Source organism: Hylobates moloch, unplaced genomic scaffold, assembly GCF_009828535.3.
Source record: "Hylobates moloch isolate HMO894 unplaced genomic scaffold, HMol_V3 SCAFFOLD_5, whole genome shotgun sequence".
Classification (NCBI taxonomy): domain Eukaryota; kingdom Metazoa; phylum Chordata; class Mammalia; order Primates; family Hylobatidae; genus Hylobates; species Hylobates moloch.
In genome coordinates, this window is record NW_026652280.1 from 82,128,010 (window position 1) to 82,146,657 (window position 18,648).

Genomic DNA, 18,648 nt, shown 5'->3' on the forward strand with positions numbered 1-18,648 from the left:
TCTAATAAAAATACAAAAAAAGTAGCCAGGTGTGGTGATGAGCACCGGTAGTCCCAGCTACTCGGGAGGCTGAGGCAGGAGAATGGTGTGAACCTGGGAGTAGGAGCTTGCAGTGAGCCGAGGTTGTGCCACTGGACTCCAGCCTGTGTGACAGCAAGACTCTGTCTCAAAAAAAAAAAAAATTATATATATATATATATATATACACACATACACACACATATAGTTACATGTGACTTTGATCCTGTCATTATGATGTTAGCTAGTTATTTTGCCTGTTAATTGATGCAGTTTCTTCATAGCATTGATGGTCTTTACAAGTTAGCATGTTTTTGCAGTGGCTGGTACTGGTTGTTTCTTTCCATGTTTAGTGCTTCCTTCAGGAGCTCTTGTAAGGCAGGCCTGTTGGTGGCAAAATCTCTTAGAATTTGCTTGTCTGTAAAGTATTTTATTTCTCTTTCACTTATGAAGCTTAGTTTGGCTGTATATAAAATTCTGGGGTTGAAAATTCTTTTCTTTAAGAATGTTGAGGCTGGGCATGGTGGCTCACACCTGTAATCCCAGCACTTTGGGAGGCCGAGGTGGGCAGATCACGAGGTCAGGGGATCGAGAACATCCTGGCTAATGCGGTGAAACCCCATCTCTACTAAAAATACAAAAATTAGCTTGGCATAGTGGCACATGCCTGTAGTCCCAGCTACTCGAGAGGCTGAGGCAGGAGAATCACTTGAACCCAGGAGGCAGAGGTTGCAGTGAGCCAAAATCATGCCACTACACTCCAGCCTGGGCAACAGAGTGAGACTCCATCTCAAAAAAAAAAAAAAAAAGAAAAAAAGGAATGTTGAATATCAGCCTCCTCTCTCTTCTGGCTTTTTGAGTTTCTGCCAAGAGATCTGCTGTTAGTCTGATGGGCTTCCTTTTGTGGGTAATCTGACCTTTCTCTCTGGCTGCCCTTAACATTTTTTCCTTCACTTCAACCTTGGTGAATCTGATAATTGTGTGTCTTGGGGTTGCTCTTCTTGAGGCGTATCTTTGTTGTGTTCTCTGTATTTCCTGAATTTGAATGTTGGCCTGCCTTTCTAGGTTGGGGAAATTCTCCTGGATAATATCCTGAAGAGTGTTTTTCCAACTTGGTTCCATTCTTTCCGTCACTTTCAGGTACACCAATTAAACATAGATTTTGTTTTTTCACATAGTCCCATATTTCTCGAAGCTTTGTTCACTTCCTTTTGGTCTTTTTTCTCTAAACTTGCCCTCTCACTTTATTTCATTAATTTGATCTTCAATCACTGATACCATTTCTTCCACTTGATTGAATTGGCTATTGAAGCTTGTGCATGGGTCACGAAGATCTCATGCCATGGTTTTCAGCTCCATCAGGTCACTTAAGGTGCTCTCTACACTGTTTAGCCATTCATCTAACCTTTTTTCAAGGTTTTTAGCTTCCTTGTGATATGTTAGAATATGCTCCTTTAGCTCGGAGAAGTTTGTTATTATTGACCTTCTGAAGCCTACTTCTGTTAACTCGTCAAAGTCACTTTCCATCCAGCTTTGTTCTGTTGCTTGTGAGGAGCTGCAATCCTTTGGAGGAGAAGAGGCACTCTGGTTTTTAGAATTTTCAGCTTTTCTGCCCTGTTTTCTCCCCATCTTTGTGGTTTTGTCTACCTTTGGTCTTTGATGTTGGTGACCTACAGATGGGGTTTTGGTGTGGATGTCCTTTTTGTTGATGGTGATGCTATTCCTTTCTGTTTGTTAGTTTTCCTTCTAACAGCCAGGCCCCTCAGCTGCAGGTCTGTTGGAGTTTGCTGGAGGTCCACTCCAGACCCTGTTTGCCTGGGTATCACCAGTGGAGGTTTTGCAGAACAGCAAATATTGTAGAACAGCAAATATTGCTGCCTAATCCTTCCTCTGGAAGCTTCATCCCAGAAATGCCCCTGCCTGTATGAGGTGTCTGTCAGCCCCTACTAGGAGGTGTCTCCCAGTTAGGCTACACAGGGTTCAGGGACCCACTTAAGGAGGCAGCCTGTCCATTCTCAGAGCTCATACACTGTGCTGGGAGAACCACTGGTCTCTTCAAAGCTGTCAGACAGAGACGTTTAAGTCTGCTGAAGTTTCTGCTGCCTTTTGTTCATCTATGCCCAGCCCACAGAGGTGGAATCTAGAAAGGCAGTAGTTCTTGCTGAGCTGTGGTGGGCTCCACCCAGTTCGAGCTTCCTGGCCCCTTTATTTACCTACTCAAGCCTCAGCAACGGCAGACACCCTTCCCCCCACCAGGCTGCTGCCTTGCAGGTCAATCTCAGACTGCTGTGCTAGCAGTGAGCAAGGCTCCGTGGGCATGGGACCCAGCAAGCCAGGCACGGGAGAGTATCTCCTGGTCTGCTGGTTGCTAAGACCTTGGGAAAAGCACAGTATTTAGGCAGGAGTTTTTCCAGGCTCCTTTTTTAACATTTCCATCTTCACTGATGTTTTCTATTCGGAGACATCATTTTTTTTTGTATTTTTTTGTTACTTATTTAGACATGGTTTTCTTTAATTCTTGAGCATATTTAACTTAGTTGATTCAAATCCTGTGTCTCATAAGCCAACATCTGGCTTGTCAGGTATAGTTTGTACTGATAGCCTTTTCTTCCTGTGTAGAAATCATGCTTTCATGTTTTCTTCCATGGCTCCTTTGTTGAAAACTAGGTCTTTTAAACACATAATGTAACAATTCTGGAAATTGTTTTCCATTTTTCCAGATAGTCTGTCATGGCTTCCCTTGGCTAGGAAAGGGAAATTCCCCAACCCCTTGCACTTCCCAGGTGAGGCAACACTGCACCCTGCTTCAACTCACTCTCCATGGGCTGCACCGACTGTCTAAGCAGTCCCAGTGATATGAACCAGGTACCTCAGTTGGAAATGCAGAAATCACCCATCTTTTGCATTGATCACGCTGGGAGCTGCAGACCAGAGCTGTTCCTATTCGACCATCTTGGAACGGAAGACCCGGTTTTGTTTTTTTTTTATATGGGCAGATGTAGAATTCTCTGTTGACAGATTTTTTTTCAGGTTTACTTGTACAAATAGCACCAGAGGACCCCAGCCTCATGAGTATGGCAGCCTGTTGGGGAGGTTGCACCATTCCTTCTGTCCTCACATTGGTAGACAGAGATGTGAAGTAGACAGATATATCCACTCTGAAGTCTTTGTAGGGGCTTGGGCACCTTTGGGAGCCTGAGCTGGAACTGAAGCTGGAGCTGCAGCCTGGGCCTTGGTTTGACCCTTGGCCTTGGCCTTTGGCTGGCACAGCCCGAGCCCCTTGACAATGTGGGCAAGAGCCTACTTCCCAAGCTTGGGGTGGGCAATGTAGGCAAGTCAATCGAGCTTGTGGCTGACACTCTTTGGGATCTTGGGCTTAACTTCCTTGGGCTTTATGAGGGCCTTGATAGCCTTGGCATGTGCACTCATGGCCTTGGCATCGTTGACCTGCATCTTCTTTAGGCCCTTCTTGATGTGCTTCTTGGCAAAGCACATATTCTTCAGGAACTTTGGGTCCACACCCTTAAGAGATTCATATCTTTGTGATCAGGGTTTCTTGATATGATTTCTGTGCCATTTTTGGGACTGGTTGTGTTTGGTATGGTTCTTGGACTTGGTTATGTCTGCACCTTAAGCCACAGCTCCCGAAGCACCTAGAACCAGAAGGCTCTGGCAGATTTTTTTTTTCAACACTTTGAATAATTAATCTCACTGCCTTGCAGACTCTGTGTTTTCTGTTGATAAATCAACTATTAATCTTATTGAGGATCTCTTGTCCATGATGAGTTAGCTTTTCTTTTGATGGTTTTAAAAATCTGTCTTTGGATTTTGGTAGTTTGATTATACTGTGTCTAGGTATGGATCTTTTGAGTTTATCTGAATTGCAGTTTTTGAATTTCTTGGGTGTGTAGATTAATGTTTCCAACATATTTGTTTTATTAGCCATTATTTTTAAAAATATACTTTGTCCCTTTTTCTCAGCCCTCTCCTTCTGGGACTACAAAATGCATATGTTGATACCCTTGATAGAGTCTCACATATCCTCAAAGCTCTGCTCCTCCTTACTTTATTATTTTATTAACTGAACTGGATAATCTCAATACTCTGTCTTCAAATTTACTGCTTATTTTCTGCCTGCCCAACTCTTCTGTTTGGACCATCCAGTAAATTTTCACTTCTGAATATTTCAACTCTAGAATTTCTATTTGGCTCCTTTTTTAACATTTCCATCTTCACTGATGTTTTCTATTCGGAGACATCTTTTTTTTTTTGTATTTTTTTGTTACTTATTTAGACATGGTTTTCTTTAATTCTTGATCATATTTAACTTAGTTGATTCAAATCCTGTGTCTCATAAGCCAACATCTGGCTTGTCAGGTATAGTTTGTACTGATAGCCTTTTCTTCCTGTGTAGAAGTCATGCTTTCATGTTTTCTTCCATGGCTCCTTTGTTGAAAACTAGGTCTTTTAAACATATAATATAACAATTCTGGAAATCATATTCTTCCCTCTTTCTCAATGTTTGTTGTTGTTGCTGCCTGTTGTAGTGGTTGTTTGTTTGATTTGTGGCTTTTTGTGAATGAATTCTGTAAAATCGGTATTTGTCATGTGTGGCCACTGAATGTCTACTTGATTAGCTTAGTGCTCAACTATTAAGTTAATTGTCTGCAACCAATACTTCTCCCAGTCTTTATTGAGAGGCTCTGAGTATGTGACACTCAGTCAGGCAGTTTACATCTCTGCCTCAGTCTCCACCGACTGCATATGCAGAGCCCCAAGATCATCCAGAGTTGAGAGCTTAGGGACTTCCCCTTTCACCTCATCTACCTCTTCTACCTTTGCCACCCCTGAGATAGCAAGACCAACTCCTCCTCTTCTTTCCTCTCCTCAGCCTACTCAACATGAAGATGTTAAGGATTAAGATCTGTATGAGAATCCACTTCCACTTAATGAATAGTAAGTACATTTTCTCTTCCTTACGCTTTTCTTAATAACATTTTCTTTTTTCTAGCTTACTTTACCATAAGAATATAGCATATAATGCATATAACACACAGAATATGTGTTAATAACTGTTTATGTTATTGTTAAGGCTGCCGGCCAACAGTAGGCTATAAGTAGTTCAGTTTTTAGGGAGTCAAAATTTATATGCAGATTTTCAAGTGCATGGGGTGTTGGTGCCCCCAACACTCTGCATTGTTCAAGGGTCAACTGTGTTTTTTCCTCAGCTTCTAATTTTCAACTCTTTTTTTTATTATATTATTTTCCCAAATTGTTATCCATCACTTCAGACAGCTGTGACCTCAAAACATTTGTCAGTAAATATGTTTGACAAATGCCTTATGAGGGGAGCCTTCTCACACTAGGCAACTTTGAGTCAGGTCAAATAGAGACAGCCTTCCAAATAGGGTCTTAGGGGAGCCAGCAGAAAGGTATAATAATGACAGCTTTTTGTGAATGAGGCTTTGAAATAACTCAAGCTCTGTCCTTCTCCCTCTAGTACCAAGAATGTTAGCTGTTATTTTTTCAAGGCTGCAGCATAGCTGGAGAGTAGGTACTGAAACTAAGGTATGTTAAAAACATTCCAACATTCACTTTCTTACTGGGACTCAGTTTTTCTTCAACAAAAGATTCCCTAAATTGCTGCAAGTCTTTGGTTAATTTTCAGAGTGCTGAAAGAGATGATTTTGACAACTTTTTGCTTGTTTTGTGTTGCTTTTATGGAGGAACCAATTTTTAGAGATCCTACTCTGTCATGTTGCCTGAAGTCACCCCCATTCTAACTCTTGGTGCTAGAGACAACATGCTCTTCTAATTTTAAATAGTTACGTAGATAAATTTATTGTCTTTTCCTTATATTCAATCTCAATTACAGTGACAAAAGCCCCCAAATCATCTCCATCACATAATATTCCGAAAGTTAAAGAAATAATACATTTGCTTCAAAAATAAGTGGGTAATTTTCTCTATTAAGAAAAATAATTCCATGATAATTCCATGTCTAAAATAATGAATGCAAAGTGCCAGCCTCCCCACGTATAGTGTCATCCTATTCCATTGTTTGCTTCTCAGGTGACACAATAGGTACTATGGACATCATGGCTCAGGACTAGGCCGGAGACCAAACAGATCCTTGGTGTCAGAATTTTCCTATGTCTACCATAGCCTCCCTTACAGGCAAAGAATGTAGAGATTGTTCATACCAAGAGGACAAGAAGAGGACAATTATGGGTGTAGACACGCTCAGTTGCAATATGCGCCAGTCCTGAATGGCAAAAGCCAGCCCTCCTAGGAGCATCTGCCCAACACTGTAGGAACATAATAGCACCATTATTGCCATAGATCGCGACTGGGGCAATGTCCACTCTAAGCCTGGAAGAAAACATATACATAATAATAATTTTAGACAAATGGTAATTTCAAGGTCAATTCAAGACATGGAGATGATAAAATGCTCAAATTATTGACTTACTGAGAATAAAAGTGTTTCCCAAAATAGTCATGGTGGAGAACCCTGCCAAGAAGCGCAGTATGCAGTAAACAAGGAAGGTGGGAGCGAAGGCTGCACAGGTGTTAGAGATAGCCAGCTGGAGGAAACACAATTTGCATATGATCTTCCGTCCAACCCTAAGAAATATTAAACCAGATAAGATTACTTAGGAACAAAAACAACATGTGGAAAACTTGACAAACAATGGCACATCTTGAAATTAGGATAAATGTTTAACAAGTGGAACATGGTGCTTGACACCGGGTGGCATAATTATATTAGTGAGCAGCAAAAATCACAGATGTAACCCTCCCTATTTGTCAGCATGAGAGTGTTGTCAAAGCTCTCACCAAACTATCCCTGGGAGGACTCTTTTGCCATATGAAGCCATATAAAAGAAGATGAAATATGGGAAGTTGCCCCATATTTCCCAAATGTTTGTTCTACAAAACATGCATTTAGGATAGTGGATATGTGTGTTGTGTTTAGAGCACTGAGGAGGGAAATCCAGAGATCTGTTCTTGGGTCTCTGCACTGTCCAGGTAAAAGCTAAACTTATTTGAAAAAAGAGTGGAAAGACAATAAATCAAAGTTGCAGATAGGCTGCGTAACAACCACTCAGCTATGTCTAGATTTACAGGCCTTGGGAAATGTGTTTTAGCTCTATAGAAAACAATTCAGCAACTGTTCCCCTTAGTGCAGAAACTGGTAGAAAGTTTACAGAGGAGAGGATGAGGTAAGGCAGAGAATGAGAAACAAAGAAGGGAAAGATAAACAAATAGAAGAGAGCAGTATGTGTGTCACAGAGCGGCAGGAAGGGCAGGCACCCTTTCTAGAGTTAACTTTGACCAAATTACATGAGTTGATACTAAATTCTCAGTAGTACTAGCATACAAACAAACTTTAGTTTTGGACACCTGTTCTGTTATTTTTGTTACCCTAGTAGTATATTTATGTCATGATTACTCTTATAAAATGTCTTACTTTCTGAGTGTTTATACGGAATATGTTTTATTACTAAATTTGTATGAGGCAACTTAGAATAGAATTATCTTTAAAAAAAGATCTATGATATAGGTCATGATGGAGAAGGAATCATTGGAAAACTGAGAAATAAAAATGCAATAAGTACAATGAGAATGTATATATCCTCAATAAAAATCTCATGGCAGTGGTTACCCCCGGATGAGAGGGAGGGATAAATAGGTATATGTAGCACAGGACATTTTTAAGGAGATACTCTGATGGTAGATACATGACATTATACTTTTGCCAAAACCCATAACACTGTACAACACAAAGATTGAGCCCTAAGATGAACTATGAACTTTAGTCAATAATGTATCAATATTGGTCTTTTAATTGTAATAAATGTATCACACTAGCGCAAAATGTTGGTAATATGGGAAACTTTGTGGAAGGGATTATATGGGAACACTCTGTACTTTCTACTCATTATTTCTGTAAACCTAAAATTGCTATAAAAATTAAAGCCTATTAGTAAAAAATATTCTCATAGTAAAGAAACACATATCGAGATATTAATATTAGAAATAGGTGTGTTGTTAGGAATACTGTTGTTAGGAATTCGTTACTGGAAATGAGAATAGGAAAAAATTATTGGGGAATCACTATGAAGAGCTATGAAATAGTTTGAAGCAGCAGACTAGATATGCACATGAAACTAGAGGTAGATCTCAAAAACTTAGTGGTGAATGACAAAAGGTTAGAAAGAGATTGGATACCTTTTATGTAAATTAAAATACCTGCATACCCAATGATATCACACTTCTTTTAGCTTGAACAAATAAAAACATTAATAATAAACACATGAGAAAGCCCTTTATGGTGAAAGATGACAATAGAAACAAATGGGGTAGACAGGAAGAGTTATACAAGCATGAAAGAGGCCTTGCCCAAATTAACGAAGATATTGCCTCATAAATAAGGAAAATTATTAACTGAAACATTTTCGTTCATTAAAAGTACAGATGGTACAGAGTCTGGCTAGATATTTACCATCATTTTTCTTTTTAAAGGCCTACTGGAAGAAAGCATTTCTTGTAATTCAATGTAGTTACCATGGTGATTTACTTGGATGTGGCAAGTAATATACGCTAACTCCAGACCTGACCATAAAAGGTCCACTGTAGTCTTATACGCTCTTTCATAGAAATTAAAGGCCTGCAGTAAATGGCCCTGGTTCTCTGAGCTACTGTCTGAAAGATGGGTGCCCTGTAGATTCCACCATATCTGACTAAAACATCAATGAGGATTATCCTTTCATTATGGTAACTGTTTAAGATTTTGGGCAGCTAACTCTCATGACTAATGTGGTAGGGCTAAGATGAAGATGGTGTTTGATGGAGATAAACAGAGAAGGTTCATGTGCATTTAAAAATTAATTAATTAATTTATTGAGACGGAGTCTTGCTCTGTCACTAGGCTGGAGTGCAGTGGTGCCATCTCGGCTCACTGCAACCTCCGCCTCCTGGGTTCAAGCCATTCTCCTGCCTCAGCCTCCCAAGTAGCTGGGACTACAGGCACCCATCACCATGCCCAGCTAGTTTTTTTTTTTTTGTATTTTTAGGAGAGACAGGGTTTCACCATGTTGGCCAGGATGGTCTTGATCTCCTGACTTCATGATCCTCCAGCCTCGGCCTCCCAAAGTGCTGGGATTACAGGCGTGAGCCACTGTGCCCAGCCTATTTTATTTCTTAAATTAACAAATAATAATTGTACATATTCATGGGATATATAGTGATGTTTCAATACTTATAATGTACAGTAATTAGAATGGGGTGATTAGCATACCTGTCTTCTCAAAACATTTATCATTTCTTTGTGTTGGAAACATTAGATATCCTCCTTTGAGCTATTTGAAACTATATATTATTGTTAACTAAAGTAATCCTACAGTGGTATAGAATACTATGTGCATATTTTGATTGGAAGAGGAAGAAGAAGAGGCAAAGAGAGCATCTAGAAGGAAAAAGTTGTGTCAGTCTTGATTTGGTTTAATGAACTTACATTAAGGTGAAAATGAATGCTAGTGAAAAAAGAATGCAGGTACAGTTGTATACTACAGTGCATAATGAATAAATCTGGGTAGCTTTGAAACCTGAAAAAGAAAGAAGTCAAGGCTGGAAAACTTGATTAATAAGGTAAGAGAATGCCAATGCCAGTCACAGTGATGTAAAATGGTGATCATATGGTGAGTTCCTGCTTTAGACAGAGTTTAATCTACTTGATATCACTGGTCTCTATCTACATTTCTTTTCTGAGTTACCCCTCCCACTTTCATAACTATGAAAATATTTATATGCTAATAAATTCTAAGTTATTTTCTGTAGCCTCGACCTCTTCTGTGACCCGAATATCCATTATATACAACTGTCTACCTGAAACTCCATATGCATGTCTAATAGGGAACTCCGACCCAGCAAGTCCAAAGCAGACATCTTGACTTTCTTCCCCAGATTTGCTTCCTTTCTAGTCTTTTCTCATCTTGTATAGTGGCATCAGAATTTACTTGTTTGCTCGGGCCAAAAGCCTATATCCCCTTGGATTCTTCTATTTCTCTTCCTAGCAGTTCCCCAGTAGTGGAAAATATTCTAAACTTATCAGCAACTCTTATTGTCTCCACCTCTAAAACATTTTACAAATCCAGCTCTATCTTACCATCTCCCTTGATACCCCTTTAATTTACATTCTTATGATCTTGCCTCTGTACTATTTCAACAGCCGTTTAAATGGTCCTTGCTACTACTCAGTGGAGGAGTAAGTCTTTAAAAAGGTTTTATTGTAAAATTCCCCTTAAAAATAAAGATTGAGAAATTTACTGAGAGTAACTTGGGTGAAGCCACCACCAGATAGGAGTCAAGGAAGAGATCTTTAAGGGGGTGAAATTTAAATTTGAGTAAATAGAAGGTGTGGGCTGAGCTATGTGCAGAAAAAAGAATATTATGGCCAGAAGGAACAGCAAATGTAAATGCTACATGATGGGAACCAGCTTGATGTCTTGAAGACTAGCAGAAAATGGAAGAAGGTAATAGATAAGATGAGAAAGGGATACAGCAGCCAGATCTCAGAGCTGGCAAGATTTATGATAAGAAAACTTAGATTTTTATTCTAAGTGCAATGGAATACTATTGGGTGTCATCTAGGTCCTGGGGGGAAGAAAGACAGAAAAAACTTTCAAGCTTGAGGAGGCACAGATAATGAGATAAATTCAATGTATGGATTAACTGTGTGATATTAACAGGAGTCAAATACTAGCAGATGGTTCTTTTTAAAGAAGTGAGCAACATATTCTTAAAGGTTTTGTAACAGAACAAGATAGTTATTTGTTAGAAATGCAGAAGTTCCTTCATTTGATAGGAGGTTGAACTTGATAAATTCTAGAGTTCCTTTACTATCTTCCAAAATATCCCTTTACTATTTTAGATCTGTTAGGGTCATCTTACAAATCTGAGCCATGGTTATTGAAATAAATTATTTTACAACTGGTCTCCTGGCTGCCACTATTAGTTCTTACTAACAGTCTTTTCAACTCAGCTGTCACAAACCCAATCATTGTTACATCCCTTATTAAACATTTCATTGAAGTTTATTTTTCATTAAAAAATTTATTTTATTTTATTATTATTATACTTTAAGTTTTAGGGTACATGTGCACAATGTGCAGGTTTGTTACATATGTATACATGTGCCATGTTGGTGTGCTGCACCCATTAACTCATCATTTAGCATTAGGTATATCTCCTTTTTATTATACTTTAAGTTCTGGGGTACCTGTGCAGAATGTGCAGTTTTGTTACATAGATATACAAGTGCCATGGTGGTTTGCTGCATCCATCAACTTGTCATCTACATTAGGTATTTCTCCTAATGCTACTCCTCCCCTAGCCCTGCACTCCCCGACAGGCCCTGGTGTGTGATGTTCCCCTCCCTGTGTCCATGTGTTCTCATTGTTCAACTCCCACTTCTGAGTGAGAACATGCGGTGTTTGGTTTTCTGTTCCTGTGTTAATTTGCTGAGAATGATGGTTTCCAGCTTCATCCATGTCCCTGCAAAGGACATGAACTCATCCTTTTTTATGGCTGCATAGTATTCCATGGTGTATATGTGCTACATTTTCTTAATCCAGTCTATCATTGATGGACATTTGGGTTGGTTCCAAGTCTTTGCTATTGTGAATAGTGCCACAATAAACATACATGTGCATGTGTCTTTATAGTAGCATGATTTATAATCCTTTGGGTATATACCCAGTAGTAGGATTCTGGGTGAAATAATATTTCTGGTTCTAGATCCTTGAGGAATCGCCACACTGTCTTCCACAATGGTTGAACTAATTTACACTCCCACCAACAGGGTTAAAGTGTTCCTATTTCTCCACATCCTCTCCAGCATCTGTTGTTTCCTGACTTTTTAAATGATTGCCATTCTAACTGGCATGAGATGGTATCTCATTGCGGTTTTGATTTGCATTTCTCTGATGACCAGTGATGATGAGCATTTTTTCATATGTTGGTTGGCTGCATAAATGTCTTCTTTTGAGAAGTGTCTGTTCATATCCTTTGCCCACTTTTTGATGGGGTCGTTTGTTTTTTTTTCTTGTAAATTTGTTTAAGTTCTTTTTAGATTCTGGATATTAGCCCTTTGTCAGATGGATAGGTTGCAAAAATTTTCTCCCATTCTGTATGTTTCCTGTTCACTCTGATGATAGTTTCTTTTGCTGTGCAGAACTCTTTAGTTTAATTAGATCCCATTTGTCTATTTGGCTTTTGTTGCCATTGCTTTGGTGTTTTAGACATGAAGTCTTTGCCCGTGCCTATGACTTGAATGGTATTGCCTAGGTTTTCTTCTAGGATTTTTATGGTTTTTAGGTATTACTTTTAAGTCTTTAATCCATCTTGAAGTAATTTTTGTATAAGGTGTAAAGAAGAGATCCAGTTTTAATTTTCTGCATATGGCTAGCCTGTTTTCCCAATACCACTTATTAAATAGGGAATCCTTTCCCCATTTCTTGTTTTTGTCAGGTTTGTCAAAGATCAGATGGTTGTAGATGTGTGGTGTTATTTCTGAGGCCCCTATTCTGTTCCATTGGTCTATATATCTGTTTTGGTACCAGTACCATGCTGTTTTGATTACTGTCGCCTTGTAGCGTAATTTGAAATCAGGTAGTGTGTTGCCTCCAGCTTTATGCTTTTTGCTTAGGATTTTCTTAGCTCTGTGGGGTCTTTTTTTGGTTCCATATGAAGCTTAAAGCAGTTTTTTCCAATTCTGTGAAGAAAGTCATTGGTAGCTTGATGGGGATAGCATTGAATGTATAAATTACTTTGGGAAGTATGGCAATTTTCACAATATTGATTCTTTTTATCCATGAGCATGGAATGTTTTTCCATTTGTTCATGTCCTCTCTTATTTCTTTGAGCAGTGGTTCTCCTTGAAGAGGTCCATCAGATCCCTTGTTAGTTGTATTCCTAGGTATTTTATTCTCTTAGTAGCAATTGTGAATGAGAGTTCACTCAGGATTTGGCTCTCAGTTTGTCTGTTATTTGTGTATAGGAATACTTGTGATTTTTAAAAATTATACTTTATGTTCTAGGGTACATGTGCACAATGTGCAGGTTTGTTACATATGTATACATGTGCCATGTTGGTTTGCTGCACCCATTGAGTCGTCATTTACATTAGGTATTTCTCATAATGCTATCATTGCCCCAGCCCCCCACTCCCCGACAGGCCCTGGTGTGTGATATTCCCCACCCTGTGTCCATGTGTTCTCGTTGTTCAACTCCCAGCTATAAGTGAGAACATGCGGTGTTTGGCTTTTGGTCATTGTGATAGTTTGCTTAGAATGATGGTTTCCAGCTTCATTCAAGTCCCTGCAAAGGACATGAACTCATCCTTTTTTATGGCTGCATGGTATTCCATGGTGTATATATGCCACATTTTCTTAATCCAGTCTATCATTGGTGGACATTTGGGTTGGTTCCAAGTCTTTGCTATTGTGAATAGTGCCACAATAAACATACATGTGCATGTGTCTTTATAGTAGCATGATTTATAATCCTTTGGGTATATACCCAGGAATGTGATTGCTGGGTCAAATGGTACTTCTAGTTCTAGAACCTTGAGGAATCACCACACTGTCTTCCACAATGGTAGAATTAATTTACACTCCCACCAACAGTGTAAAAGTGTTCCTATTTCTCCACATCCTCTCCAGCACCTGTTGTTTCCTGACTTTTTAATGATGGCCATTCTAACTGGTGTGAGATGGTATCTCATTGTGGTTTTGATTTGCATTTCTCTGATGACTAGTGATGATGAACATTTTTTCATGTGTCTGTTGGCTGCATAAATGTCTTCTTTTGAGAAATGTCTGTTCATATCCTTTGCCCACTTTTTGATTTTTTTTTTTGTAAATTTGTTTAAGTTCTTTTTAGATTCTGGATATTAGCCATTTGCCAGATGGATAGACTGCAAATATTTTCTCCCATTCTATAGGTTGCCTGTTCACTCTGATGATAGTTACTTTTGCTGGGCAGAAGCTCATTAGTTTAATTAGTGTGGGTGGCAAGCCACCCAGGCACTGAGGCAAAAGACTGAGGGCACGAGCTGTTCCAGTATAATAAAGAAAATATATAAAATAAGAATAGTTATACTAGATATAGATCATAGACCTGATTATATATGAATATTATTAATCATTTGTAGCAATTACTCTTTATTCCAATATTATAATAATCTTTGCTCTACAATTATAACTTAGGAGAAATCAGGCCATACAGAGATAGGAGCTGAAGGGTCACAGTGAGAAGTGACCAGAAGACAAGAGTGTGAGCCTTCTGTTATGCCTGGACAGGGCCAACAGAGGGCTCCTTGGTCTAGCGGCAACACCAGCGCCTGGGAAGACACCTGTTACCTAGTGGACCTTGGTCTAGTGGTAGAGTCAGTGCCTAGGAAAAGCACCTGCTACTTAGCAGACCGGGAAAGGGATTCTCCCTTTCCCTGGGGGGGTTAGAGAAGGCTCTGCTCCACCACCTCTTGTGGAGGGCCTGACATCAGTCAGGCCCACCTGCAGTTATCCGGAGGCCTAACCATCTCCCTGTGATGCTGTGTTTCAGCAGTCATGCTCCTGGTCTGCTTTCATGTTCCATCCTGTACACCTGGCTCTGCCTTCTAGATAGCAGTAGCAGAATTAGTGAAAGTATTAAAAGTCTCTGAAATACAGAAATAATGGTGTAAACTCTCTCCTCTCTCTCTCTCTGTCTGCCTCAGCTGCCAAACTGGGAAGGGCCCCCTGTCCAGTGGACACGTGACCCACATGACCTTACCTATCATTGGAGATGGCTCACAGTCCTTACCCTGCCCCTTTGTCTTGTATCCAATAAATAACAGCACAGGCTGGCATTCGAGGCCACCACCAGTCTCCATGTCTTGGTGGTAGTGGTCCCCCAGGCCCAGCTGTCTTTTCTTTTACCTCTTTGTCTTGTGTCTTTATATCTACGATCTCTCATCTCTGTACATGGGGAGAAAAACCCACAGACCCTGTAGAGCTGGTCCCTACAAATTAAATCCCATTTGTCTATTTTGGCTTTTGTTGCCATTGCTTTTGGTGTTTTAGTCATGAAGTCTTTGCTCATGCCTAAGTCCTGAATGGTACTGCCTAGATTTTCTTCTAGGGTGTATTTGTCCAGGAATGTATCCATTTCTTCTAGGGTTTTATGGTGTTAGGTCTTACATTAAGTCTTTAATCCATCTTGAGTTAATTTTTGTATAAGGTGTAAGGAAGGAATCCAGTTTCAGTGTCCTTGTGGGTGACGTGCTTCAGTGACAGCCATGGTTGAGTGCCTCCTTCAGAAGGAGCTCTGCCAGGACACAGGAACCCCCAAACATCTCATCTTCAAGCAAAGTCATCCTAGGTTCTTTTTTTTTCTTTCTTTTTTTTTTTTCAGACAGTGTCTCGCTTTGTTGCCCAGGCCAGAGTACAGTGGCATGATCTCAGCTCACTGCAACCTCTGCCTTCTGGGTTCAGGCGATTCTCACACCTCAGCCTCCTGAATAGCTGGGAGCTATATAGGTGCCAGCCACCATGCCAGGCTAATATTTGTATTTTTAGTAGAGATGGGGTTTCACAATATTGGCCAGGCTGGTCTCAAACTCCTTACCCCAAGTGATTCACCCAGCTTGGCCTCCCAAAGTGTTGGGATTATGGGCATGAGCCACCGTGCCCAGTCCATTCTAGGTTCTTAATTTATTTATATGAATATACCACAATCTATTAGAGTAGATCAGTAGATAAATACAATCTATTTTGTATAACCCTTATGTGGTTATACAAATGACCTTTTAAAACTATTTCACAAGGATCAGCATCCAGGTTAGAGGTACAATGTCTTCCCATCCTGTGAGGGCCACAGTGCTGCACAACCATCAGATTTTATAATGATGACTACCCACTGCACATGAGCACTTATGCTGCAGGTATGAAATGATGGCCAGTCTAAAAGTGCCTACAATAATTTATCTCACAGGGTCTAGGTGGTTCAGAACATTGTCAAGGCCAATAATGCTGTTTCACAAATTTGCACTTTCAAACACGAAGCACCTCCTGCCTCAAACACCCTTCCTCTCCCTGTATTGAACTAACTCCTACAAGTAAACCTCAAATCCTGTAATCTACTCTAAAAATCCCTTCCTGAAACTTCTTTTACTCTGATTTGGATGTCTTTTTCTGTCCTCTTTTATCCAGTACAATAAACAGACTTTTAATACCCAAGTATCATTTCTAATTCAAATAAGCATTCTTAATCAGCTGTAGCTTCCTGGAGTCAGAAAGAGATATCAGCACATAGCACAATGCAAAGTATACAGTTAGAGCTCAGTAAATATTTCTAAAATAAAGGAATGAATATATCATCTGATAAACAGCCCCAAAGAAAGTGAGATGACACTCACCTGTCTGAAAGATGGCCATATATTAGACCTCCCAGCAGTGACCCAACCATAAATAGGGATTGAACCATTGATTTTCGTGACTGAGATTCACATACCAGGTCCCACTGGAAGAGAAAGAAAGCAGTACAGCAGAGCTTGACAAGAGTTTCAACTCTTTAGTAGAAACTGACTCCAAACTCCTACATATGGTGTACACGATCCTTTGCTAGGCAGGTCCTGCCTTCCTCTCCAGATTCATCTGCAGGTAGTCTTTTCTGGTAGCTCATATTCTAAAAATACTAAACTTATTTCAACTTTTCAAATGCATCTGTCTTTCTCTCACCTCCTAACCTTCCAAAATATATATCCATGTGTCTACATGTCTTTATTCCTTTTCCTCTGAGACCACTAAGTTCCTTTAATGCATTACCTTATACACATTTTTTTGGGTATTATAATTAAAAGCACATAAAAAACAATTAAAGACTTCAGGTACAAAAATTTTAAAAATATATAAAACTCCCACAATCTTTCTAAGAAGGCTTCCATCATCATGTAGGTAACATATGAGCTCTGCCTTTGACTTCACTTAGCAGTCTATAATTCAACTACTACAGTAAGTCTCATCTTTGTCCACACATTGAATCACCTGAACAGCTTTAAAAATACTGATGCCTGGATCCTGTGCCCAGAGGTTCTGATTTACTTGCTCTGGGTATCAGTTTTTTAAGTATTGAGACTCACTCAAAACTGGGGTGACCTAGCATAACATTTGCCTAACAGCATTTCAAATACTTTAAAAATTATAGGTCTTTCTCCCTAGATTAAATGACATAATAACAGGTTTATGTTTAGTTTGTTTAATTAATTCGCTTAATATTAGGTTGGTGCAAACGTAATTGTGATTTTTGCATTGTTGGAATTTGCCATTTGATATTGGAATACATTCTGAATGTGGTTATGTTATCAGTCATTGCAATGGACATTTCTTGCTTTATTTTTTTGCTAATGACTTGTTACTTGCTGTTTATTTTATGTTTATTTTGACTATGGAAATGAGGTTAGACAAAAAGCAAATCCGACTGATTTTCTTATTTGAGTTCAAAATGGGCTGTAAAGCAGTGGAGACAACTTGCAACATCAACAACGCATTTGACCCAGAAACTGCTAATGAACATACAGTGCAGTGGTGGTTCAAGAAGTTTTGCAAAGGAGACGAGAGCCTTGAAGATGAGGAGTGTAGTGGCCGGCCATCGGAAGTCAACAACGACCAATTGAGAGAAATCATCAAAGCTGATCCTCTTACAACTACACAAGAAGTTGCCAAAGAACTCAGCATTGACCATTCTACAGTCATTTGGCATTTGGGACAAATTGGAAAGGTGAAAAAGCTTGATAAGTGGGTGCCTCATGAGCTGACTGCAAATAGAAAACATCAATATTTTGAAGTGTCATCTTCTTATTCTACACAGCAACAAACCATTCCTTGATCAGATTGTAATGTGTGATGAAAAGTAGATTTTATATGACAACTGACAATGACCAGCTCAGTGACTGGATTGAGAAGCAGCTCCAAAGCACTTTCCAAAGCCAAACTTGCACCAAAAAAAAGGTCATGGTCACTGTTTGGTGGTCTGCTGCTGGTCTGATCCACTACAGCTTTCTGAATCCCAGTGAAACCATTACATCTGAGAAGTATGCTCAGCACATCGATGAGATGCACTGAAAACTGCAACACCTGCAACTAGCACTGGCCAATAAAAAGGGCCCAGTTCTTCTCAATGACAACATCCAACTGCACATCATACAACCAATGCTTTAAAAGTTGAACAAATTCGGCTACGAAGTTGTGCCTTATCCACCATATTCACCTGACCTCTTGCCAACTGACTCCCACTTCTTCAAACATCTCAACAACTATTTTGAGGCTAATTTGAGTAATAATAAAACTCCGGTCTCCTGCACAGCTGGCTCTGCATGAATTATTCTTTCTTGATTGCAATTCCCCTGTCTTGATGAATAGGCTCTGTCTAGGCAGTGGACAAGGTGACTCACCCTTGGGTGGTTGCAAATTTGGGAGCTCATCTGGGATTGCCCTTGTGGCTACCTGCCCATGGTTCAGTGGCCCCCCTTCAGCAATGGATCCAGAAGCCAGCCCAAGTGGTCGCCTAGTTCTCTTGGACTGGTGG

General features: G+C 39.7%; 1 protein-coding gene and 1 pseudogene across 1 annotated transcript in view; both read right to left on the reverse strand.

The window, feature by feature from the left end:
• SLC22A24 (solute carrier family 22 member 24) overlaps window positions 1-18,648 on the reverse strand; it is a 62,605-nt gene that overhangs the window by 36,605 nt on the left and 7,352 nt on the right. Inside the window, exons 2-4 of the mRNA XM_032151845.1 lie at window positions 16,481-16,584; window positions 6,491-6,645; window positions 6,222-6,390 (exon numbers count right to left, since the gene is read on the reverse strand). Coding sequence (XP_032007736.1) covers window positions 6,222-6,390; window positions 6,491-6,645; window positions 16,481-16,584 — 428 coding nt within the window. The remainder of the gene's footprint in view (window positions 1-6,221; window positions 6,391-6,490; window positions 6,646-16,480; window positions 16,585-18,648) is intronic.
• LOC116468421 (large ribosomal subunit protein eL29-like) lies at window positions 3,133-4,439 on the reverse strand (annotated as a pseudogene).